The following is a 26,793-nucleotide window of genomic DNA, read 5'->3' on the forward strand; positions in this document are numbered from 1 at the left end:
CTCCCAAAATGAATGCACTGCATTCTATTTCCTCCTTTAATTCTGTTCGTATTTCTTTCACATATATTGGTGCTCCTGTATTGGGTGCATATATGTATATAATGGTTATATCCTCTTGTTGGACTGAGCCCTTTATCATTATGTAATGTCCTTCTTTATCTCTTGTTACTTTCTTTATTTTGAGGTCTATTTTGTCTGATACTAGTATTGCAACACTTGCTTTTTTCTCTCTGTTGTTTGCATGAAATGTCTTTTTCCATCCAAAGACTTTTAATCTGTGTATGTCTTTGGGTTTGAGGTGAGTCACTTGTAAGTAGCATATAGATGAGTCTTGCTTTTTTATCCATTCTATTACTCTGTGTCTTTTGATTGGTGCATTCAGTCCATTTCCATTTAGGGTGATTATTGAGAGATATGTACTTATTGGTATTGCAGGCTTTAGATTTGTGGTTACCAAAGGTTCAAAGTTAGCTTGTTTACTACCTTACTGTCTGACCTCACTCACTTATTGAGCTGTTATAAACACAGTCTGATAATTATTTCTTTCCCTTCTTTTTCCTCCTCCTCCATTCTTCATATGTTGGGTGTTTTGTTCTTTGGTCTTTTTGGGAGTGCTCCCATCTAGAGCAGTCCCTCTAAGATACCCTGTAGCGGTGGTTTGTGGGAGGCAAATTCCCTCAACTTTTGCTTGTCTGGGAATTGTTTAATCCCTCCTTCATATTTAAATGATAATCATGCTGGATACAGTATCCTTGGTTCAAGGCCCTTCTGTTTCATTGCATTAAATATATCATGCCATTCTCTTCTGGCCTGTAAGGTTTCTGTTGAGAAGTCTGATGATAGCCTGATGGGTTTTCCTTTGCAGTTGACCTTTTTACTCTCTCTGGCTGCCTTTAATACTCTGTCCCTGTCCTTGATCTTTGCCATTTTAATTATTATGTGTCTTGGTGTTGTCCTCTTTGGATCCCGTCTCTCGGGAGTTCTGTGTGCCTCTGTAGTCTGAGCAACTATTTCCTCCCCCTGTTTGGGGAAGTTCTCAGCAATTATTTCTTCAAAGACACTTTCTGTCCCTTTTTCTGTGTCTTCTTCCTCTGGTACCCCTATAATGCGGATATTGTTCCTTTTGGATTGGTCACACAGTTCTCTTAATTTTGTTTCATTTCTGGAGATCCTTTTATCTCTCTCTGCATCAGCTTCTATGCGTTCCTGTTCTCTGGTTTCTATTCCATCAATGGCCTCTGGCATCTTATCCATTCTGCTTATAAATCCTTCCAGAGTTTGTTTCACTTCTGTAATCTCCCTATGGACATCTGTGATCTCCCTCTGGATGTCTGTAATCTCCCTCTGGACTTCATCCCTTAGCTCTTGCATATTTCTCTGCAGCTCTGTCAGCATGTTTATGATTTTTATTTTGAATTCTTTTTCAGGAAGACTGATTAGGTCTGCCTCTGCAGATCCTTTCTCAGGTGTAACTATCTTGGTCTGGACCAGAATTTTTTGCCTTTTCATGGTGATTGCAGTGGCTGTAGGCAAGTTGCGGGTGTGTCAGCTGGGAGAAGAAAGTCCTTTCCTGCTTGCTGGATTCCTTGCCCTTCTCCGCTGCCTGTGATGACTACGTGCACTACTGGAGCAGCCACCAGGTTAATCTCCTAAGCTGCTGTGGGCGGGGTGTCCATCAGAGCAGCATGGAGCTCTGCGGGGAGTGGCAGGCATGCCAGGTGCACTCCTCCATGCTGTCAGCGACCCTGCCAGTCAGCTGTGTGTCAGCAGCGGCCTTTGGGTCTGACCCGGGTGGCTGTACATTGGGCTGGGATTTCGGTCCACTCCTGGGAATGCACCTGCTCCCTCTGGCTCCGCTGCTGGTGCGTGCGGGGCTTTTCCACTCAGACTCCTACTGGGCTCTGGCTTCACTGCCACCGGTGCACGCGAGCCGTTCCCGGGCTGCTCAGTTGTGCCGCTGTGGGTTAGTCCTGCGGTGTACGGATCTGCTCTCGGTGTTCATTCTAGCGCTTCCTCCCCTGGCGTGCGCCCCCACTCTCCTGCTACTGGGTCCGTGTGTCGGGGTCTGCGCCAGTTTGAGGAATGACTGGCAGGCTGCCTATTCCTGTGCGGGGCTTCAGAGCTGCACTGCCTCCGTTTAGGGCGCCTAAGTTTCCCTGGTATTCCCAGCTGCCGGAAGAACTTCGTCGAGCTATGGGATCCCTGTTTCTTTAAGACTTGCAGAAAGCACTCGCTTTTCTTTTGTCTCAGGTGCGCCGGTTGCGGGGACCTGCCCACAGGTTTTACTTTTCCGTTTCTCTAATATCCGGCACCCCGTGCATCTTGTGTCTGCGTTCCAGGTGCAGATTTCTAGAGCTGGTTGTTTAGCAGTCCTGGGCTTTTACTCCATCCCCGTTCTGACTCCTTTCTTCCAGCCGGGTTTTGGGGTGGGGGAGCGTTCGGGTCCCACCTGGCCATGGCTTGTATCTTACCCTGTTAGTTTGATGCTGAGTTCTTGCAGATGTAGATGTGTCCTGGCTGTTGTACTGCATCCACTGGTGTCTCTTTTAGGAATAGTTGTATTTATTGTATTTTCATAAATATATATGTTTTGGGAGGAGATTTCCTCTGAACTACTCATGCCACCATCTTCCTGTGATCCTTGGCAGTTTCTTATAAAGTTAAATATATCATTTCTTACCATGTGATTCAGCAATCCTACTCTTTTTCCCAATGGAAATCGAAACACAATTCCAGGAAAAGACATACATGAAAATTCATAGTGGCTTTATTCAAAATAGCTCAAACTAGAAATAACACAATTGTTCATCAACAGATTAATAAACAAATTGTGGTTGTGATTACACAACTGTGTTCACTTGTCAAACTCATCTAACTGCATAAATAGGTGAGTTTTATTGTATGGAAATTATTTATCAAAAAACCTGATTATTAGTCATCATCCTTGCCAAAAAAAATGACAATAAGCTATGAGTACTCTCTGCAGCTGGAGAACTGGTCCTAATGAGCACAGCAGGATCTTTAGCAGTATGTTCAAAAAGATGCATAGAAGACATTAAAATTAGCTAATTCTATGGGCATTCTAATAGTTCCAAATGAGAAGATACAGTTGTATTAATCACAATCAATGAACATGTTTACTGCACTATTTTATCAGCACAGTTTAGAATTTATTTAATAAAACTCCTTCCTTGTCAGACCAGTTACTATCCAATGAATTATCTGCAAATGAATTCAAGCTAAATTCCTTATCCAAAGGCACTCTACAGAAATCTATGATACAGGTAAGCATTATAATAAAATTCAACATGCTCCTGCCCTAATACACTTGACTAGTTCTAAACTTTTGTGTTTTTTAGTATTCATTGTCAGAGAAGTAGTATTAATAAAGTGATGACCAGAAAGTCTTTATTGTCAGAGAAGTAGTATTAAAAAAGTGCTGACCAGGAAGTCTTTTCAAATACAGGAGACACTTATTATCATTACCATAGTGTCTCCTTTGAATGCACAGTCCTTTTAAGCTGCCTTCAATATCCATTAGAAAACATTTAAAAGCATTAATTCACATTAGCAAAAGTCATGATGCATCTTTTGCTATGCAGATATCTAATTTCTCTTGTGAACATTCCTCCTCCTCAGTATTTATGCAACGTTTGAGAAACATCAACAGCTTTAAGACAATTTAATATTGCAGACATTTTCTTCTGGAGCTGTTTTTCACAAGCCTATTAAATACTTCCAAAATTATAGGCAGTAATTTTTGTGTACTTTAGAGATTTTCCTAAGCAAATGGAGTGTTTGTGAGAGGAACTAGTAAGATAATATCAGTTACTGAATTTCACAAAACAAGATTTAGCTCATTGTTCTTGTTAAGATCTTCCCTACATTCCCAATAAACTTTGTTTGTTCTTATCCAAGATGATTGTAGGGAGCACTTAAGGTTTCATGTGGACCAGAGTTTTAATTTCTGAGCAGTCTGTAAAATGACTACCAAACCCGAGATGTTATGATACAGCTACTCATGCCTCAGGAACTGAGATCACCAACTTGTCTCATAAGCATTTTGGGTTAGTTAGAACTCCTAGCAATATGGATTTCCAGCAATGCATGTTGGAACTCCACCGTGTCCACATTGAGTATTGATGGTTGCATAGCAATAATTATCAAATGAACATAGGAAATAGTCTCACATTTTGCTACAATGAATCCCAAGAATAATGAGAGATTGTTTAATTTGGTGTGGGACAAAAGTTATAATGAGACAGCTCCTGAACTTAATTGATTTTATGTAAATGAGAACTTGCATAATAGTGTTAAAATTATTTCCAAGGATAAATAAATAAATTTATTCACTCATGCAGGAACTAGTTATTGGACACCTATGCACTGGGCACTAGACTAGGTAACACACAGATGAATAAGATCAAGAATCTTAGGATGGATATACTTAAGAAACCAACACCGTGATTTTGATCCCAAAACAGACAACACTATCGCATCTATGCAAATGTTCTCTGGAGAAAGATTAAATTTCTAAACTGATAAAGTTGCTGTTTTAAGTCAACACTGTGAAATCAGCAATGAGAACTGCTATATGAAGGTTCACTTTACCCTGTAGAGTACAAAATTCACAGATCAGGTGAACTGAAATGTTTTTAGTAATGATTATAAAAAGATATATTTTATATATAGGTCCTGATTTTTGAGAGTTAAAGAAAATAAGTTTATGTAGGATGGTAATATGTTATAGAATGCATCACTAATAGGGCAGGAAAGGACACCTTGCAAAACACTGGATCATTAAATATCCTTTAGAATTAAATGAAAATGGTAATATTTCTGGATATTAAATGTTAATATTTCTGGATACATACATATTAAATATTATGGACACTATTCCCCTGCCCTAGTCTTTAGCTCCAAACTGTCTCAAATAGCACACCACAGGATGCTGGAAAGGTCCTGGAAAGAATCCTCTCAGTTCTGGACCCACCCCTATTTGACCTGTTAGAGAGCACAAAACACAGCATACTTAAAGACTGTACAATCCAGTCCTCTCGTTTGTACATTCCATAGTGTGGGTAAAATTGCAATATTTCCAGAATCTCTCTTCCTGGCTTTAGTGCATCTCCATATCGACAGGTGTTCCCAAGGGGTGGAGAGAAGTAGTCCACTCCATATCAGCGTGTAATTACATGGGTGAGCAAGGGCTTATCTGGACCCGAGAGGCTAGGGGGAGAACTTGCTCTCTTCTGTCATAGCAGGAGAGAGAGAGACATGGGATGACAGCTTGTAAGTAATAGATGGGTTTTAAACTTTATTCCTCCCTTTGATTTCAGTGTCAAAGGTATTTTGCCCAGGGATTTCCCCTCTCTGGAGTCACATCTGACAGTAGTTGGCAGGACCTCTGAACTTGAAATCTGTCTACATGGGTGTGACCCTTGGGCAGGCTGCCCCTAGAGATGGTGGTGAGGTGTCCAGAACACCCCCTGTGTATAGTGGGGAGGCCCCAGCAGCTGCAGCAGCAAAGCATGCAGCTTCACCTGGGAGCCCCCTATCTGTGGGGCTTTCACTTGGGGAGATCCTAGTGGGGAATTGGTCTAGGATAAAGCACCACCTAGAGGGATGGGGCCTTCCCCAGAACTGGGGAAGGGTGGAGACACCAGAAGCTGCAGAATTGGCCCTCTGTGAGATAGAAGACTGCTTAGAGGCCCTGGGTGGCCATGTAGCAGCTGGCATTATAGGGTCTCTTTTCCTCAAGATAGTGGAAAGTGTTATCAAGGAGACAGAGAGGAATATCAAGAAGAAAGAGAAGATTATCAAGAGGATTATCAAGGAGAGAGAGGGACTTCAGCAGGAGAGAGACACATTTCAGCATCGCTTGAAGGAACTGGGTGATGACCTACTGGATGCCCTTAAGGAAGAGAGACAGTTACTGAGAAAACGGTTAGTGCCCCTAGAAGATTCCTTAGCAGAAGTGAGGGGGGAGGTGGCAGGAGAAGCCACAGTGCAGGAGGCCGTGGTGGGGAGAAGGAAAGAGTGGTGACTTCAGCCACAGAGATGGTGGAGAAATCAGGAGGAGAAGATGAGGAGGTGGGGCCATGGGTTGATCTGCTGCCGAAGCCACCGCCTGAGGCACCAGGCTCTCCTGTATTAAAGACCCACCTGGCTGTAATTAAAAAAATAAAAATGAAACAACCATAGGCTCCTCAGGGGGAGGAGCCGCCCTCTGTCCATGTTGTGGAGCAATCCATGCTCTACACCTATACCCAGGATGAGCTGGTAGACATAAGCATCCGGTACAGTCCGAAGATAGCGGAATCTCTGCCTATATGGCTTTTATGCCTCTGGGATATGGGAGTGGAAACACTGTTATGTCAGGTCATGAAATGAGTAGACTGGCTTCCATGATGACTCACCCTTCCCTCTGGCAGTGGTGGGAAAGTGCCCATCATGACTCAGAGAATCAGGCACTTCTGGATTGGCTGACAGCTGCCATCAGGGAAGTATGGCCTAATCAGGGTGATTTACCATACTTACCTACAAGCTACAAAACGTAAGTAGAGTTCCTGCAGGTGTTACAGGATTTGGGCAAGAAAAATATCATCTATAATATGGACCCACAGGGCTCTGATGAGAAGTTGTTCACTATAGGAATGAGAAACCTGGTGCTCCATACAGCTCCTCCATCTCTCTTTGGGTTTATAGTCACTATTCTTGCTCCCCACATAGGGCAACCTATAAGTGAGGCTACTCGTACTTTAGCATATCTGGGGGAGGTTGAAACAATAAGGGCATGGAAGGAAGTATGGGCTATGACTGAAAGGAGAGGTACAAGAGGTCCCTTGAAAGTCTTGAGGACCCATTTGTGGGTTGAATAGATAACGGCCGGAGTAGTAAAAGAAAAACTTGATGGGCATCCCAACAGGATCTTGTTAGAACTGTGGCACAAATTAAAGCCAGAACAGCCTTTCCAACTGCTGAGGTCCAGGACACAGAAGCCAGAGTCAAAGCCCCATGTCCAGCCTATGTCCCTCCAAGACTTCAGTTGGGACAGTACCTAGGCTGTGCTTGGGCCCTCACCCCCAAAGGAGGACAACTGGGCATCGCGGTTTGACTGGGGGTGCTCAAGGTCCCCCCCTTGGGGGATGTGGTGGGAACAAGAGGCCATATGTAAAATTAACGATTCATTGGTTGCCTGTGAATGTACAATGTGTCTTGGTGCTGGTGGACATAAGCAGAATGTTCTCTGATTTGTGGCAACCATGACCATTTTACTGTGATCCCTGCTATGATCACTGGCTACGGGGGTAAGGCAATTAGAGTGAAGGAAGTCCAAATCCCATTGGGGATAGTGTACTTACTCCCAAAGGAGTATGCTGTGTACATTTCTCCCATGTCTGAATATATTTTGGGGGTATCCTGCAGGGCCTGTGGTTACAGACCACTACAGGTGAGTTCAGACTGAGGGTATGTATGGTAAAGGAAGTGCTGAGGGGACATACTAAGCACCCACTTGTAGCTGTACCTGTACCTAGGTAAGTGACAAATACTAAGCAGTATAAATTGCCTGGGGGTCACAAGGAAATTGGAGAAACTCTACAGGAGTTGGAGAAGGTGGGCATCATAAAGCCCACTCATAGTCCTTTTAATTCCCCAGTATGGCCAGTGAAAAAGCCAGATGGCTCCTGACATATGACTGTGGACTACAGATAATTTTAAAAAGTCACACCCCGTTTGCATGCTGCTGTCTCCTCTATAGCAGCCATTCTGGACACTCTCAACCATGAGGTTGGAATGCATCATTATGTTGGAGACCTTGCTAATGCTTTCTACTCTACTCACATACACAGGAAATTCAGGAACAGTTTGCCTTCAAGTGGGAAGGCCAGCAGTGGATATTCACTGTCCTTCCACAGTCCTACCATCTGTCACAGACTTGTAGCGCAGGACTAGGCCACATGGAAGAAAACGCAGTGTGGTTCTATCACTACATTGATGATATTATTCTCACGTCTGATTCTCCTGCAGATTTAAAAGGGGCAGTTCCTAGATGGCAGCAACATCTACAGGAGAAAGGATGGGCTGTGAACAGCACCAAGGACCAGGGACCTGGTTTGTCTGTAAAGTTCTTGGGGGATGCCTGGTCGGGTAAAACTAAAGTTATTTCTGAAGCTGTCATGGACAAGGTCCAGGCATTCCCTACCCCTACTACTGTGTGGCTGTATTATAAGAGTTTTTGGGTATTTGGGCTACTAGAGAGTGTTTATCCCACACTTTGCACATATTCTCAAGCCCTTATACCAGTTGGTACAAAAGGGCATCAGGTCGGACTGGGATGAAACATGTGCAGCTGCTTTTACTGGTGCTAAGCAAGCAGTCAAGGCCATACAGGCCTTCAGTGTAATGGACTCATCAAGGCCCTATGAGCTCGATGTTAATGTAACTGAGGATGGAGTCTTTGGCAGTGGCTTGAATGGACACTCCAATCTATTGGATTCTGGTTACAACTATGGAAAGGAGCAGAGGTCCCATACATCTTGATAGAGAAGCAACCAGCTGCCATGTACCATGCCTTGCTGGCTATGGAGTTCATCACCAGAATAGCTCCTACTAAGGTAATAACCACCTATCCCAACAAGGGGTGGGTGAGAGACTGGACCCATAGGCCATGGAGTGGCATCGCACAGACACCTACACTGGCCAAATGGGGTGCATATTTATAGCAGTGTAGCACTCTCTCTACTATCCCCTTAAGTGGAGATTTCCATTGCTTATTGGGGCCAGTGACATATACCCATGGAAAGCAGGAAGAACTTGCTTTTGTGCCATTGGTAGCCAAGAGTCCTTATCAGGAGGGAAAAGCCCCTATGCCTGAAGATGCTTGGTATACAGACAGCTCCAGTCATGGGCAGCCCCCAAAGTGGAGGGCTGTGGCTTTCCATCCTAAGATTGAGACAATATGGATGGAGAATGGAGAGGAGAACAACCAATTGCCTGGGTTATGGGCAATATGGCTTGTGATCACCAAGAAGACCTCCCCTGTAGTTATCTGCACTGATAACTGGGCCATCTATTGGGGTTTGCACCTGTGGCTACTGACATTGTACCATGCCACCTGAATGGTTGGTCACTGGCCCCTTTGGGGGCAAGGGTTGTGGCAAGACCTATGGGCCTCTGGTCAAACTAAGACAGTTACTGTAATCATGTGACTGGCCATTAGTTTTTGGGACCCCCAGGGAATGATGAAGGATACACTTTGGCCCAGGTGTGTTGGCTAGAAGGAAAGCTTGTCTCTGATGTAACCCAATGGTTACATCAGCTTTGTTGCATGTTGGACAAAAGACAATGTGGGTTGTAGCCTGTTGGTGGGGCATGCCATTGACCTTTGAAGAAGTCAGCAGAGCCTGGAAGGAGTGTCTAGTGTGCTCTAAGAGGGACTTGCACCATGTCCCTAAGAGACATAGGACAATAGTAGAGGGGCTGATACCCCTTGTCAGGTGGCAGATACACTATATTTAGCCTCTCCCTATATCAGAAGGATATCATAGTGCCATGACTTGTGTGGACACAGTTACTGGACTATTGGTTGCTTTTTCTGCATGTCATGCAGATTAGCAAATGAGCAAAAGGGGCCTAGAACATCTCGTTGCAGCCTATGGCTGGCCGCAGGTGATTAAGAGCGATCAATACACCCACTTACTGGACATGTGTTACAAGAATGTGTGCAGCAATTAGGAATAAAGTGGAAGTTTCATGTACCATATAACCCTACTGGTGCAGTCATGATAGAGAGGTACAATGGTTTGTTGAAATCTGGTCTGCAGTAGACACCAATAGTCTACAGGGCTGGTCAGCTCGCCTATAGACAGTGCTGCAGAATTTGAATGAGAAGCCTCCAAAAGGAGCTTTGAGCTCATGCTATCACACATTGCTGCCTCTCCTACAGAACTGTATGTTCAAACCAAAGAGGAGTTATTGAAGCCAGGATAGGCCAGCAGAGCAACACCTGCTGCCAGTCTCTGCTGCATTAACCCTGGAGACACTGTTCAGTGGACATGGCCCTGGACATTTTGACAGATGGACCAATGATGGCTGGCCCTTCTGGAACCTTGGGGAAAAGGCCTGGAAGATGGCCTCCTGTGTATTCCTGGAGTGACAGCAGAGTGGCCCCAAAATATCACAGTAGTGTGCCCAAAACTTCCAGGTGGTAAGAGCATCTTACAGGGAAATTTTGTTTAATATTTATGGCCAGTGCATGTACCTCCTGTAGTCCCATATATTGACCCATCTGTAACTCCCATAGGGAAGGCGGTGAAAGCCTGGTATACTAGACCAGGATGAGATCCCATTCCTGCCACTGGCCTATCACAGGACCACTCTCTTACATGTATCCTACCTGAGGGACAATATTTGCCTGTTCTGGTGTCATTAAAACATGTATATTATTGATCTTAAGGTTATTTTCTTCTACAGTAGTTGTGGTCAGGATGCACCCCCTTGCTGAAGGTGCCACATGATGATTTCTCTGAACTCCCTACCTGTTCAGCTACTGACTGCCTGTGGAATGGGTGAGCTATGGACTTATTTGCATAGGACTTTGAACCTAGCTGTATCTTCCAGTTTGAGGAGTATCATGATATTTTTTTGCTGTTGCTATTGTGTCATTAGTCTGGTTATAATATTCCACTTTTCTTGCCCAGGCACCATTGCAGAAGATAGGATATGAGTAGATTGCAAGGTGAGATTTCTGGAGGGTTGGCTTATGGGTAAAATTGCAATAATTCCAGTATCTCTCACCTGACTTTAGTGTATCTCCATATCAACAGGTGTTTCTAAGGGATGGAGAGAATTAGTCCATCTCCATATCATTGTGTAATTACTTGGGTGAGTGAGGACGTCTCTGGGCCTGAGAGGTTGGGAGGATTTTTCGCTCGTTTCTGCCACAGCAGAAGAGAGAGATGTGGGACAACTGCTTGTAAGCCATAAACAGGTTTTAAACTTTATTTCTCCCTTTGACTGATTTCATTTCCAAAGGTATTTTGCCCCAGAATTCCCCTTCCCTGGAGTTACACATAGCTTGTGCCAAGTTACACATAGCTTGCAGGACCATTCTAATCCTGAACTGGGCATTTAGAAATATTATATGACAAGGTGGGAGAGATTAGAACTATCTCTTGTATTTCTGAACAAAGAATTTTACATTTTTTTGGTTGGATATACAATTTAAATGCAGGATTGCATTGTGATCTTTGACAACTTACCAGATAAACTGCAAAAGATAATTTCCTTCTGTGTTTACAATGTTCAATATTTTGAAGTCTGACATGTTTATGAATATTTAGAAAACAATCTGTTGAATGGAACAACTTTCAATTATAGTAAAAAGGGAAATATTTTTGCAAAAATGACAGCTGTTGTTTTTCTGATTAAATGTTATCTTTGGTTAACATCTTTAGATCGCTAGTCTTTGTTTAAACACTTAATGTTACTCTAAGAAAATAAATTTTGTGTGTGGAAAGAATGGTTATGTGGCCAAAATCTGAGAAGGTCCCAAAGTAACCTAAAATGATGGGATGCTGATTAACAAAGGGACAGCAATTATACATCTATGCCCCAAACATACTGACATATAGACTGACAGCTTATGTCAAAATTTAATTAAAAAAAAGTTGTGTATGGCATGCTGTCAAAAGTATGCCTTTCAGTTTAGTAACAAGTGATATTAAGAAAAGGTCATCTCTATTCATATTCATTCCACATTTTCCTTGGGGATTGTTTTTCAAGTTCTCCTAAAACAGGTATATCATTATATTTTATAAAATGGTCTTCTTCCATTCAAGATAAAATCAGGAAGGGCCACTGGGAAATAATTTCCCTTTGCCACCATTTAAAATGAACAGTGGCTTTGAAAAGCATTTTCATACATTTCACATTAACCACCATTATGCACTGTTGTACACCATCAGTACCTTATTGTACACCATCAATACCTAGTCCTGCTCAAAACACTCTACTTCAAACCATAACCACTAACCCAGGCAATGTGAATTAAAATGCCCGGCACATTGACTGATAGTCAACTACCTGAGAGAGTCAGAGAGGAGCCACAGGATGTTTAATCAAATGACAGTAAAAATGAAATAAACCAGTAAAAGTCTGTCTCATTTAGTACATTCTCTTAATGAATTCAAAACTTGAGATTACTTTTACCTTATAATCCAAGAAAGAATTCACTTGTTCTACTTCAGAATTACTTATCATGTCACTCTCTTCATCATCAATTATTTCTATTTTCTGTAACATGAGTAGAGAAGTTTCCATAAATATACATCTGATATCATCACTACACTCAACAATGTATAGCACACATACATTCAATGTTCAGTTTTAGTGGTGGGGTTATTTGATCCAGGTTACCTGAAATGATCTCTGATAATTGACCAGCTCCTCAGTGTTACACCCAGCGAGCCTGTGTCTTAGCCACCTCCCTCTACTTTTAATTGATGATTGATTAGCAAATAGAAAATTATTGTCATACTATTGAAAATAGGAAAAACCCTTTCATAATAGTTCTGAAAAAACAGGAATTCAAATTCTGTTTAAATAGCTCCTTCCAGTGGCAGGGAACATACTTCTTGTAAGGATTATTTATTTAATGGTAACTATACCTAAGTGTTTGGAAGGGCTTTCTTTTTCACATCCATATATACCCCTTTCAACTTCTAATGTAAAATATCAACATATAACATGCATTCCAAAGTTGAATATTAGTTTTTAAAAATTCACTTATTTGCTACACTACATTAGCTATAAAATTGAAAGCAGACATTTATGATGTAATGAAAATAACATGTAAACTTGTTCCCTTCAAGGGACAGTAAGAAGGGAGAGACATAAAAGAGAAAGAAATGCTAAACTGCCATTAGTTTTAGAAGTAAGGAACAGTAAAGTTTGTATGTATCTCATATGTAGTAGGAACTAATTAAATATGTCAAAAGAATGAACAAAATAACAGTGTTCATGAAAAAAATAACCATTAAGTTCCAACCATGGGGACAAGGCAACTTATCTAATCATGGAAACTGTTTTTTTTTTTTTAAAGCAAAACCAAAAGGCAAAGTCAGGTCTAAATTTTTCTTTTGCATTTGAAAAAGACAGTTTTGCATTTGAAAAAGACAGTTACACTTTTAAACATTTAAACCCTGTCAACCCAAAATAAAATTTAAAAATGAGAAAACCTAAGCTACAATTAGTCATTAGGCAGTCTTTTAAGAACAAGCACATTGATAGCAATATGTCATAGGCAGAATTTGAAATCAAGCTTCCTACCCAGGAATACATATTGTACTTAAAATGACAATTTGGAATGATCATATTTGATATATTGCCAATGCAGATAAGATACCATAACAGGGTTTATGACCTGCCGGATTCTGATTCAAAAGGACAGCTGCAATGAAATTGCTTTCTGCTGCTGGCTGGAGATGAATCTTAATGATTTGTCTTATTTTATAAGCACTATAAACTTAGGGCTTAGTCATGTCAGCTCTCACCAGACCTCAGATTTGATACTTTTCTGATGTTGATTTTCAGGTTCTCTGTTTGGTTTGGTTCTAGGAAAAAGAGCTAAGTAATCCAGGGAGGAAGGCACTAAGGACCATATTATAGATTTGTGCATATAGATAGGTGTTATATGTCTCTGTGATTTGTCATCCATGAACAATTGGGGGCACTAGAAAGTGACATAGAAGATCAACATTTAAAAGTTTGGGGTTTTATTTCTGAAAATCAATCGTTTTTGAAAAATTAGGTGCCTAAGTGACTGTGAGGCATCCCATGCCATTACATTGTTCATTATATTTAAATGTCTGCTGCAGCGAAATTCAGGCTAAAAATGAGCATGTATTTTGGAGAAAAGGGGTTCCAGTTTGTAAATAATCTTATATAACTTGTATAGTATAACTCAAATCCAGAGTAGAGGAGATTATTCCTTGCTGAAATTTAAGAATATTAGCACAATTAATAGTTGTGGAAAATAACTGTTACTAGCTATCTAATGAAAACACATCTTTGCCTCAAAATAAAAGTTTTCCCATATGCCTATTGAATTTAGTATTAGGAGCATCAAATATTAACTTAAATAAGAACTGAAATCAATAGAATATTATCCTAAACTATATTCTGCATAAGGAAAACACTCATATAATGTTGATATGTAACAAAAGAGTAAGAACTGTGTATTATGTGTTCAACTTTTATTAAGAATATTTGGAGAGCGGAGCCAAGATGGCGGCATGAGTAGGACAGTGGGAATCTCCTCCCAAAAACATATATATTTTTGAAAATACAACAAATACAACTAATCCTAAAAGAGAGAACAGAAGACACAGGACAACATCCAGACCACATCCACACCTGAGAGAACCCAGCGCCTTGCGAAGGGGGTAAGATACAAGCCACGGCCCAGTGGCTCCCGAGTGCCCCTCACCCCAGCTCCTGGCGGGAGGAGAGGAGTCGGAGCGGGGAAGGAGAGGGAGCCCAGGACTGCTAAACACCCAGCCCTAGACACACGCACCAGAGCGCAGACACAGTGCATGCGTGGGGTGCTGGAAACTAGGGAAGCAGGACAGTAAGACCTGTGAGCGGGTCCCAAAGCTGGCGCCCCTGTGACAAAGAAAAGCGAGTGCTTTTTGAAAGTCTTAAAGGGACAGGGACCTCAAAGCTGGACCGAAGCATCCCGGGTCACAGTCCAGAAGCTGGAAATTCCAGGAACTCTGGGCACACTAACCCCCTGTGCAACAGCTCCGAGAACCCTCACGGAGGTAAACAGCCAAACAGCCCTGCCTGTCCATTACCCCTCTGTGGCCCCGCCATAGCAGAGCTGCAGCCTGAGGCTGGCCACACCCACAGCAAGGGAGTTTCCTCCATACTGGCCGGGCAAGATACAGAGAACCAGTCTGCACACAATTGCCCAACACAAGCCACTAGGGGATGCAGTTGTCCCAGTAAAGAAAGGCCAGGAACCAAGTGGAAAGAGGCCTGACTCTCCCAGCTGATAGACACGTCCATAGCACTCCACTGCACCTATCAACATGAAAAGGCAAAAATTTGATCCAGACAGGACTAACCCAGACAGCTTCGACAGCTTCTACATCTTCCCCTGAGAAGGAACCTGAGGAGATAGATTTAACCAGTCTTCCTGAAAAATAATTCAAAACAAAAGTCATAACCATGCTGATGGACTTGCAGAGAAATATGCAAGAACTAAGGAAGGAGAATGCAGAAATAAAACAATCTCTGGAAGGACTTCAAAACAGATTGGACGAGATACAAGAGACCATTAATGGACTAGAAAACAGAGAAAAGGAACACAGAGAAGCTGATGCAGAGAGAGATAAAAGGATCTCCAGGAATGAAAGAATTCTAAGAGAGCTGAGTGACCAATCGAAACGGAACAATATCCGCATTATAGGGGTACCAGAAGAAGAAGAGAGAGAAAAAGGGATAGAAAGTGTCTTTGAAGAAATAATTGCTGAAAACATCCCCAAACTGGGGGAGGAAATGGCCTCTCAGACAACAGAGGTACACAGAACTCCCATGACAAGGGATCCAAGGAGGGCAACACCAAGACACATAATAATTAAAATGGCAAAGAGCAAAGACAAGGACAAAGAATTAAAGGCAGCCAGAGAGAAAAAAAAGGTCACCTACGAAGGAAAACCCATCAGGCTATCATTAGACTTCTTAACAGAAACCCTACAGGTCAGAAGAGAATGGCATGATATACTTAATGCAATGAAACAGAAGGGCCTCAAACCAAGACTACTGTATCCAGCACGATTATCATTTAAATATGAAGGAGTGATTAAACAATTCCCAGACAAGCAAAAGTTGAGGGAATTTGCCTCCCACAAACCACCTCTACAGGGCATCTTACAGGGACTGCTCTAGATGGGAGCACTCCTAAAAAGAGCACAGAACAAAACACCCAACATATGAAGAAGGGAGGAGAAGGAATAAGAAGGGAGAGAAATAAAGAATCATCAGACCGTGTTTATAATAGCTCATTAAGCTAGTTAACTTAGAGAGTAAGATAGTAAAGAAGCCAACCTTGAACCTTTGGTAACCACAAACTTAAAGCCTGCAATGGGAATAAGTACATACTTTCAATAATCACCCTAAATGTAAATGGACTGAAAGCACCAATCAAAAGACACAGAGTAATAGAATGGATAAAAAAGCAAGACCCATCCATATGCTGCTTACAAGAGACTCATCTCAAACCCAAAGACATGCACAGACTTAAAGTCAAGGGTTGGAAAAAGATATTTCATGCAAACAAGAGAGAGAAAAAAGCAGGTGTTGCAATACTAGTATCAGACAAAATAGACATCAAAATAAAGAAAGTGACAAAAGATAAAGAAGGACATTACATAATGATAAAGGGCTCAGTCCAACAAGAGGATATAACCATTATAAATATATATGCAGCCAATAGAGGAGCACCAACATATGTGAAACAAATACTAACAGAATTAAAGGAGGAAATAGAATGCAATGCATTCATTCTGGGAGACGTCAACACACCACTCACTCCAAAGGACAGATCCACCAGACAGAAAATAAGTAAGGACACAGAGGCACTGAACAGCACACTAGAACAGATGGACATAATAGACATCTACAGAACTCTACATCCAAAAGCAACAGGATACACATTTTTCTCAAGTGCACATGGAACATTCTCCAGAGTAGACAACATACTTGGCCACAAAAAGAGCCTTAGTAAATTCCAAAGGATTGAATTCCTATCAACCAACTTTTCAGACCAAAAAGGCATAAAACTAGAAATAAATTGTACAATGAAAGCAAAAAGGCTCACAAACGCATGGAGGCTTAACAACATGCTCCTGAATAATCAATGGATCAATGACCAAATTCAAATGGAGATCCAGCAATATATGGAAACAAACGACAACAACAACACAAAGCCCCAACTACTGTGGGATACAGCAAAAGCAGTCTTAAGAGGAAAGTATATAGCAATCCAGGCATATTTAAAGAAGGAAGAACAATCCCAAATGAATGGTCTAATGTCACAATTATCGAAATTGGAAAAAGAAGAACAAATGAGTCCTAAGGTCAGCAGAAGGAGGGACATAATAAAGATCAGAGAAGAAATAAATAAAATTGAGAAGAGTAAAACAATAGCAAAAATCAATGAAACCAAGAGCTGGTTCTTTGAGAAAATAAACAAAATAGATAAGCGTCTAGCCAGACTTATTAAGAGGAAAAGAGAGTCAACACACATCAACAGAATCAGAAACGAGAAAGGAAAAATCACGAAGGACCCCACAGAAATACAAAGAATTATTAGAGAGTATTATGATAACCTATATGCTAACAAACTGGGAAACCTAGGAGAAACGGACAACTTCCTAGAAAAATACAACCTTCCACGACTGACCCAGTAAGAAACAGAAAATCTAAACAGACCAATTACCAGCAACAAAATTAAAGTGGTAATCAAAAAACTACCCAAGAACAAAACCCCCGGCCAGAATGATTTAGCTCAGAATTTTATCAGACATACAGAGAAGACATAATACCCATTCTCCTTAAAGTCTTCCAGAAAATAGAAGAGGAAGGAATACTCCCAAACTCATTCTATGAAGCCAACATCACCCTAATACCAAAACCAGACAAAGTCCCCACCAAAAAGGAAAACTACAGACCAATATCCCTAATGAACGTAGATGCAAAAATACTCAACAAAATCTTAGCAAACCGAATTAAAAAATACATCAAGAGGATCATACACCATGACCAAGTGGGATTCATCCCAGGGATGCAAGGATGGTACAACATTCGAAAATCCATCAACATCATCCACCACATCAACAAAAAGAAAGACAAAAACCACATGATCATCTCCATAGATGCTGAAAAAGCATTTGACAAAGTTCAACATCCATTCATGATAAAAACTCTCAGCAAAATGGGATTAGAGGGCAAGTACCTCAACATAATAAAGGCCATCTATGATAAACCCACAGCCAACATTATATTGAATAGTGAGAAGCTGAAAGCATTTCCTCTGAAATCGGGAACTAGACAGGGATGCCCACTCTCTCCACTGTTATTCAACATAGTACTGGAGGTCCTAGCCCCTCCAGTTAGATAAAACAAAGAAATACAAGGAGTCCAGATTGGTAAAGAAAAAGTTAAACTGTCACTGTTTGCAGATGACATGATATTGTACATAAAAAACCCTAAAGACTCCACTCCGAAACTACTAGATCTAATGTCAGAATACAGCAAAGTTGCAGGATACAAAATTAACACACAGAAATCTGTGGCTTTCCCTACACTAAAAATAAACTAATAGAAAGAGAAATCAGGAAGACAATTCCATTCACAATAGCATCAAAAAGAATAAAATACCTAGGAATAAACCTAACCAAGGAAGTGAAAGACCTATAACCTGAAAACTATAAGACACTCTTAAGAGAAATTAAAGAGGTCACTAACAAATGGAAACTCATCCCATGCTCCTGGCTAGGAAGAATTAATATCATCAAAATGGCCATCCTGCCAAAGCAATATACAGATTTGATGCAATTCCTATCAAACTACCAACAGCATTCTTCAATGAACTGGAACAAATAGTTCAAAAATTCATATGGAAACACCAAAGACCCCGAATAGCTAAAGCAACCCTGAGAAGGAAGTATAAAGTAGGGGGGATCTCACTCCCCAACTTCAAGCTCTACTACAAAGCCACAGTAATCAAGACAATTTGGTACTGGCACAAGAACAGAGCCACAGACCAATGGAACAGAATAGAGACTCCAAACATCAACCCAAACATATATGGTCAACTGATATTCGATAAAGGGGCCGTGGACATACAATGGGGAAATGACAGTCTCTTCAACAGATGGTGCTGGCAAAACTGGACAGCTACATGTAAGAGAATGAAACTGGATCACTGTCTAACCCCATACACAAAAGTAAATTCGAAATGGATCAAAGGCTTGAATGTAAGTCATGAAACCATAAAACTCTTAGAAAAAACATAGGCAAAAATCTGTTAGACATAAACATGAGTGACCTCTTCTTGAACATATCTCCCCAGGCAAGGGAAAGAAACACAAAAATGAAGAAATGGGACTATATCAAGCTGTAAAGCTTCTGTACAGCAAACGTCACCATCAATAGAACAAAAAGGTATCCTGCAGTATGGGAGAATATATTCATAAATGACAGATCCGGTAAAGAGTTGACATCCAAAATATATAAAGAGCTCACACACCCCAACAAACAAAAAGCAAATAACCCAATTAAAAAATGGGCAGAGGAGCTGAATAGACAGTTCTCTAAAGAAGAATTTCAGATGGCCAACAGACACATGAAAAGATGCTCCACATCGCTTGTCATCAGAGAAATGCAAATTAAAACCACAATGAGATATCATCTCACACCAGTAAGGATGGCTACAATCCAAAAGACAAACAACTACAAATGTTGGCGAGGTTGTGGGGGAAGGGGAACCCTCCTCTCAAAATGCTCCAAATAGAAATACCATTTGACCCAGGAATTCCACTTCTAGGAATTTACCCTAAGAATGCAGCACTCCAGTTTGAAGAAGACAGATGCACCCCTATGTTTATCGCTGCAGTATTTACAATAGCCAAGATATGGAAGCAACCTAAATGTCCATCAGTAGATGAATGGATAAAGAAGATGTGGTACATACACACAATGGAATATTACTCAGCCATAAGTAAAAAACAAATCCTACCATTTGCAACAACATGGTTGGAGCTAGAGGGTATTATGCTCAGCGAAATAATCCAGGTGGAGAAAGACAAGTACCAAATGATTTCACTCATATGTGGAGTATAAGAAGAAAAGAAAACTGAAGGAACAAAACAGCAGCAGAAGCACAGAACCCAAGAATGGACTAATAGTTACCAAAGGGAAAGGGACTGGGGAGGATGGGTGGGAAGGGAGGGAAAAAAAGAAAGGGGGCATTACGATTAGCATGTATAGTGTGTGGGGGGCACAGGGAGGGCTGTGCAACACAGACAAGACAAGTAGTGATTTTATAGCATCTTACTATGTTGATGGACAGTGATTGTGAATGGGGATGTGGGGGGACTTGGTGAAGGGGGAGCCTAGCAAACATAATGTCCTTCATGTAATTGTAGATTAATTATACAAAAATAAAATTTAAATAAAGAATATTTGGCAGGATTATAATGTCAGATAAATAGTGTTTTTAATGAAAGAAGCCATGGTAAATCTTGCAGTTATAGCCATTTTTTAAAAATCCATTATAGGGTTCATTATTTAAAGGTTGACATCAAGAACAGCATACTAATTCAAAAGAAGGAAACAAAACCCTGATGACATTTGCCATGATGTCTAAGTTTAGTTTAATGCCATCTTGATTTCTTTGTTACTTGATGGAGTCAGAATAGAAACAGATGCCTCTAAAAGTGCTGCTTGGAGGACATCTCTATATGCCAATAATGTTTGTATTTTCATAAAACTCAGTTTAGTCCACTCATACCCTGTCTCTGTCTAGTATTCAATCTCTTAGTACTGTATTTCCTCCAATACTGCAGTTTTTAAGTTGACTAGTACAGTCCAGTTTAACTAGAAAGAAGAAAATTTCCAAATACAGTATAGATAGGTATGGACTGAAACAAAACTCTGAGTCATGAATCCCCACATACAATTCCCAGAACTAACAGAGGCTTCCATCTTGACCTCAGGCTAAACTGTGTTTTAATTATGCCATCTGTCAAATGAGAAGAAATCTGCTCTTTGCTAAATGTGTTGAAGAAAATAGCTTGTTATGCATAAAATGTCATGATTGTAGTAAGCATTAGGTTTTTTATATTTGCAAAGCTTCTGAATAAAAAAGTGGAGGTACAAATGACAGCACTTTGAATTCCATTTGTTCAGCCCTCAAAGATACATAATTTCATTGGTAAGAGCTCTGTTTTGGTTTGTGAAATGAAGCAAATCTTTATTCTGACAGTGTTGATACTCACCAACTAGAAACGTATACTTGAAATCCATCATATAATGAGGAGAGAGTTTTATAATGTACATACCACATTATCTGTGGATTCTTCGTGGTGGTCCTCCTTATGAGTACCTGCCTCATTTGGAACAACTTCACTGGACTCTTCTGCAGGGGAGAAAAAGGCCATGATTTCATTTTTCATTCCTCTAAAATGTATTGACAATGCTTTTTTCAAGATCACTTAAATAATTTCTCTGCTTTAAAGACAAACACAGAAAGAGAAAATTCACATCATATACACATTGATGAGATATTTTACTTATTTATTCATTTATTTTTATTAAGGTATCATTGATATACAATCACACGAGCAACATTATGTTTACTAGACTACCCCTATTATTAAGTCCCCACCACATACCCCATTACAGTCACTGTCTATCAGCATAGTAAGATGCTATAGAGTCACTGCTTGTCTTCTCTGAGCTATATCCTTCCCTGTGTTCCCCCTATATTATGTGTGCTAATTTTAATGCCTGTTAATCCCCTTATCCCTCCCTTGCCACCCAACCTCCCCAGTCCCTTTCCCTTTGGTAACTGTTAGTCCATTCTTGGGTTCTGTGAGTCTGCTGCTGTTTTGTTCCTTTAGGTTTGCTTTGTTGTTCTACTCCACTAATGAGGGAAATCATTTGGTACTTGTCTTTCTCTGCCTGGCTTATTTCACTGATCATAATACATTCCAGCTCCATCCATGTTGTTGCAAATGGTAGAATTTGTTCTCTCCTTATGGCTGAACAACATTCCACAGAGTATATGTACCACCTCTCCTTTATCCATTCCTCTACTGATGAACACTGAGGTTGCTTCGATTTCTTGGCTGTGAGAAACATAGGGGTGCATATGTCTTTTTGAATATGGAGTTCTGTATTCTTAGTGTAAATTCCTAGGAGTAAAATTCCTGGGTCAAATAGTATTTCTATGTTTAGCTTTTTGAGAAAACTGCATACTGCTTCAAACAATGGTTGAACAAATTTACATTCCCATCAACAGTTTAGGAGGGTTCCTCTTTCTAAATATCCCTGCCAGGATTTGTTGTTTGTCTTTTGGATGTAGGCCACACTAAGTGGTGTGAGGTGATATCTCATTGTGGTTTTAACTTGCATTTCTCTGATGACTATAGATGTGGAGCATCTTTTCATGTGCCTGTTGGCCATCTGAATTTCTTCTTTAGAGAAGTGCCTGTTCAGATCCTCTGCCCATTTTTTATTCAGGTTATTTGCTATTTGGTTGTTGAGGAGCATGAGCTCTTTACATATTTTGGATATTGGATCTGTCATTTACGAATATATTCTCCCATTCTGTAGGATGGCTTTTTGTTCTGCTGATGGTGTCCTTCACTGTAGAGAGGTTTTTTAGTTTGATATAGTCCCATTTGTTCATTTTTGCTTTTGTTTCCCTTGCCCGAGGAGATGTGTTCAGGAAAAAGTTGCTCATGTTTATATTCAACTGATTTTTGCATATGTTTTCTTCTAAGAGTTTTATGGTTTCATGACTTACATTCAGGTCTTTGATCCATTTTGAGTTTACTTTTGTGTGTGGAGTTAGACAGTACTCCAGTTTCATTCTCTTACATGCAGCTATCTAGTTTTGCCAACACCAACTGTTGAAGAGGATGTCATTTCCTCATTGTATAACCATGGCTCCTTTACTGTATATTAATTGACCATATATGCTTGGGGTAATATCTGGACTCTCTATTCTGTTCCACTGGTCTATAGGTCAGTTCTTGTGGCCATACCAAGTTGTCTTGATTACTGTGGCTTTGTAGTAGAGCTTCAAGTTGGGGAGCATAATCCCTCCTACTTTATTCTTCCTTCTCAAGATTGACTTGGCTCTTCGGGGTGTTTTGTGGTACCATATGAATTTAGGACTATTTGTTTGAGTTCGTTTAAGAATGCTGTCAGTATTTTGATAGGGATTACATTGAATGTGTAGATTGCTTTGTGCAGGATGTCAATTGTGAGAATATTAATTCATCCTATACATGAGCACAGGATGTATTTCCATTAGTTGGTGTATTCTTCAATTTGTTTCATGAGTGTCTTGAAGTTTTCAGTGTACAGGTCTTTTCCTTCCTTGGTTAGGTTTATTCCTAGGTATTTTTTCTTTTTGAAGCAATTGTGAATGGAATTTATTTTCTGATTTCTTTTTCTCCTAGTTCATCATCTGTGTATAGGAATGCAACAGATTTCTCAGTATTAATTTTGTATCCTGCAACTTTGCTAAATTCAGATATTAGTTCTAGGAGTTTGGGAATGTATTCTTAAGTGTTTGTTATGTACAATATCATGTCATCTGCAAACAGTGACAGTTTAAATTCTTCCTAACCAATCTGGATGACTTTTATTACTTTGTGTTGTCTAATTGCCGGCTAACACTTCCAGAACTACATTGAATAAAAGTGGGGAGGATGGGCATCCTTGTCTTGTTTCTGATCTTAAAGGAAAAGCTTTCAGCTTCTTGCTGTTAATTATGATGTTGGCTATGGGTTTTTCATACATGGCCTTTATTATGTTGTGGTACTTGCCTTCTATACCCATTTTGTTGAGAGTTTTTATCAGGAATGGGTGTTGCATTTTGTCAAATGCTTTTTTGGCACCTATGGAGATGATCATGTGATTTTTGCCCTTCTTTTTATTGATGTAGTGGATGAAGTTGATGGATTTTCAAATGTTGTACCATTCTTGCATCCATGGGATAAAAACCACTTGATCATCACGTGTGATAGTCTTGATTTATTTTTTAATTCAATTTGCTAATATTCTGTTGAGTATTTTTGCATCTTTGTTCATCAGGGATATTGGTCTGTAGTTTTCTTTTTTTGTGATCTATTTGCTTGGTTTTGTTATTAGAGTGATGCTGGCTGGCTTCATAGAATGAGTTTGGAATAATTCCTTCCTCTTGTATTTTCTGGAAAACTTTAAGAGAATGGGTATTACATCTTTTCTAAATGCATGATGAAATTCTGTTGTGAATGCATCTGTTCAAGGGGTTTTGTTCTTGGGTAGCTTTTGATTACCAATTCAATTTCATTGGTGGTATTTGGTCTGTTCATATTTTCTGTTTCTTCCTGCACCCATCTCTGAAGGTAGTATTTTTCTAGAAAGTTGTCTATTTCTTCTAGGTTATCCTGTTTATTAGCAAATATTTTTTCATCATATTCTCTAATGGTTCTTCATATTTCTGTGGTGTCTGTAGTGATCTTTTCCTTTCTCATTTCTGATTCTGTTTATATATGTAGATCCTCTTTTTTTCTTGATACATCTGGCTAGGGGTTTATCTATTTTGCTTATTTTCTCAAAGAACCAGCTTTTGGTTTAATTAATTTTTTCTATTTTTTTATTCTTCTCAATTTTATTTATTTCTTCTCTGATCTTCATTATGTCCCTCCTTCTACTGACTTTGGGCCTCATTTGTTCTTCTATTTCCAGTTTCAAAAATTGTGAATTTAGACTGTTCATTTGGGATTGTTCTTCCTTTTTAAAATAGGCCTGGACTGTTATTTACTTTCCTTTAAGAACTGCCTTTGGTGCATCCCACAGAAGTTGTGGCATTGCTCTGTTGTTTTTATTTGTCTCCATATATTGTTTGATCTCTGTTTTAATTTGGTCATTGCTCCATTGATTATTTAGCAGCATGTTGGTAAGCCTCCATGTGTTTGTGAGCCTTTTAGTTTTCTTTGTACAGTTTATTTCTAGTTTCATACTTTTGTGATCTGAGAAGTTTGTTGGTACAATTTCAATCTTTTTCAATATGCTGAGGCTCTTTTTGTGGCCTTGTGTGTGGTCTATTCTGGCAAATGTTCCATGTGCACTTGAGAAGAATGTGTATCCTGCTGTTTTTGGGTGGAGTGTTCTATAGATGTTTGTTATGTTAATCTGTTCTTATATGTTGTTCAGTGCCTCTGTCTCCTTACTTATTTTCTGTCTGCTTGATCTGTCCTTTGGAGTGAGTGGTTAATCAAAGTCTCCTGAAATGAATGCATTGCTTTCTATCTCCCCCTTTAATTCTGTTATTATTTGTTTCACAATGAAGGTGCTCCTGTGTTGGGTGCATAGATATTTATAATGGTTACATACTCTTGTTGGACTGACCCCTTTATCACGTAATATCCTTTTTTGTCTCTGGAATCTATTTCATCTGATAACTGTACTACAAAACCTACTTTTTTCTTCTTATTAGTTGCATGAAATAACTTTTTCTATCCTTCACTTTTAGTTTGGATATGTCTTTGGGTTTGAGGTGAATATCTTGTCAGCAGCATATAGATGGGTTTTGCTTTTTTATCCACTGTAACTCTGTGTCTTTTGATTGGTGAATTCAGTCCATTTACATTTAGGGTGATTAGCGATACATATGTACTTCTTGCAATTACAGGCTTTAGATTTGTGGTTACCAAAGGTTCAATTGCAGCTTCTTTACTATTTCACAATTTACTTTAACTCACTTATTATTCTATTATAAACACAGTGAGATGATTCTTTCTCTCTCTCTCTTCTTTTTTCTTCCTCCTCCACTCTTTACATGTTAGATGATCTCTTCTGTCTTCTTTGTGTATCCCTTGACTGACTTTGTGGGTAGCTGATTTACTTTTGCATTTGGTCAGTATTTAGTTGATGTACTTACTTTTCTTTTTTTGTGTTTTCTTTGGTGAGAGCTATTTAGCCTTAGGAGTACTTCCATATAGAGCAGTCCCTGTAAAATACACTGTAGAGATGGTCTGTGGGAGGTAAATTCCATCAACATTTGCTTATATAGGAACTTACTTCCTCTGTAGAATTGAAATGATAATCTTGCTGTGTAGTGTATTCTTGGTTGGAGGCCCTTCTGTTTCATTGCATTGAATATATGTACCACTCCCTTCTGGCCTGTGAGGTATCTGCTGAGAAGTCTGATGACAGCCTGATGGGTTTTCCTTTGTAGGTGATTTTCTCTCTCTCTCTCTGGCTACTTTTAATACTCTGTCCTTATCTTTGATCTTTGCCATTTTAATTATTATATGTCTTGGTGTTGTCCTCCTTGGGTCCCTTGTTTTGGGAGATATGTGGGCTTCCATGGCCTGAGAAACTAATTCCTTCCCCAAATTGGGGAAATTGTCAGCAATTATTTCTTCAAAGACACTTTCTATCCATTTTCTCTCTCTTCTTCTTCTGGTACTATAATGCAAATACTATTCTGTTTGGATTGTTCACACAGTTCTCTTAATCTTCATTTATAAAGATACTATTTCTCTCTGTGCTTCAGCTTTTCTGTATTCCTTTTCTCTAATTTCTATTCTATTGATAATATCCTCCACATCAACTAATCTGCTTTTAAATCCCTCTATTGTTTGTTTCATTTCTCTTATGTCCATCCTGAATTCGTCCCTTAGCTCTTGATTATTTTTCTGTAGCTCCAACAGCATGTTTATGACTTCTATTTTGAATTTTTTTTCAGGAAGATTGGTGATTTCAGTCTCACTGAGCCCTCTTTCTGGTGTCTGAGGGATTTTGAACTGAACATGGCTCTTTTGCCTTTTCATAGTCCTGGAGTGATGGGAGTGGTCACCGGCAAGTGGCACACATGTCAGCTGGGAGGACAAAGTCATTCCAGTTTGTTGGTCACTGTGCCTGTCTCCGCTGTCTGTGCTGGTTGACCTCACACAGGCAGTGGACTCTAGGTTGATACCATTCCCTTCTGGCCTGTAATGT

General features: G+C 40.0%; 1 protein-coding gene across 1 annotated transcript in view; it reads right to left on the reverse strand.

Moving 5' to 3' along the window:
• HDX (highly divergent homeobox) overlaps nt 1–26,793 on the reverse strand; it is a 314,801-nt gene that overhangs the window by 13,377 nt on the left and 274,631 nt on the right. Inside the window, exons 7-8 of the mRNA XM_057495440.1 lie at nt 21,132–21,208; nt 12,214–12,297 (exon numbers count right to left, since the gene is read on the reverse strand). Coding sequence (XP_057351423.1) covers nt 12,214–12,297; nt 21,132–21,208 — 161 coding nt within the window. The remainder of the gene's footprint in view (nt 1–12,213; nt 12,298–21,131; nt 21,209–26,793) is intronic.

The sequence above is a fragment of the Manis pentadactyla genome, chromosome X (assembly GCF_030020395.1).
Source record: "Manis pentadactyla isolate mManPen7 chromosome X, mManPen7.hap1, whole genome shotgun sequence".
Taxonomy (NCBI): Eukaryota; Metazoa; Chordata; class Mammalia; order Pholidota; family Manidae; genus Manis; species Manis pentadactyla.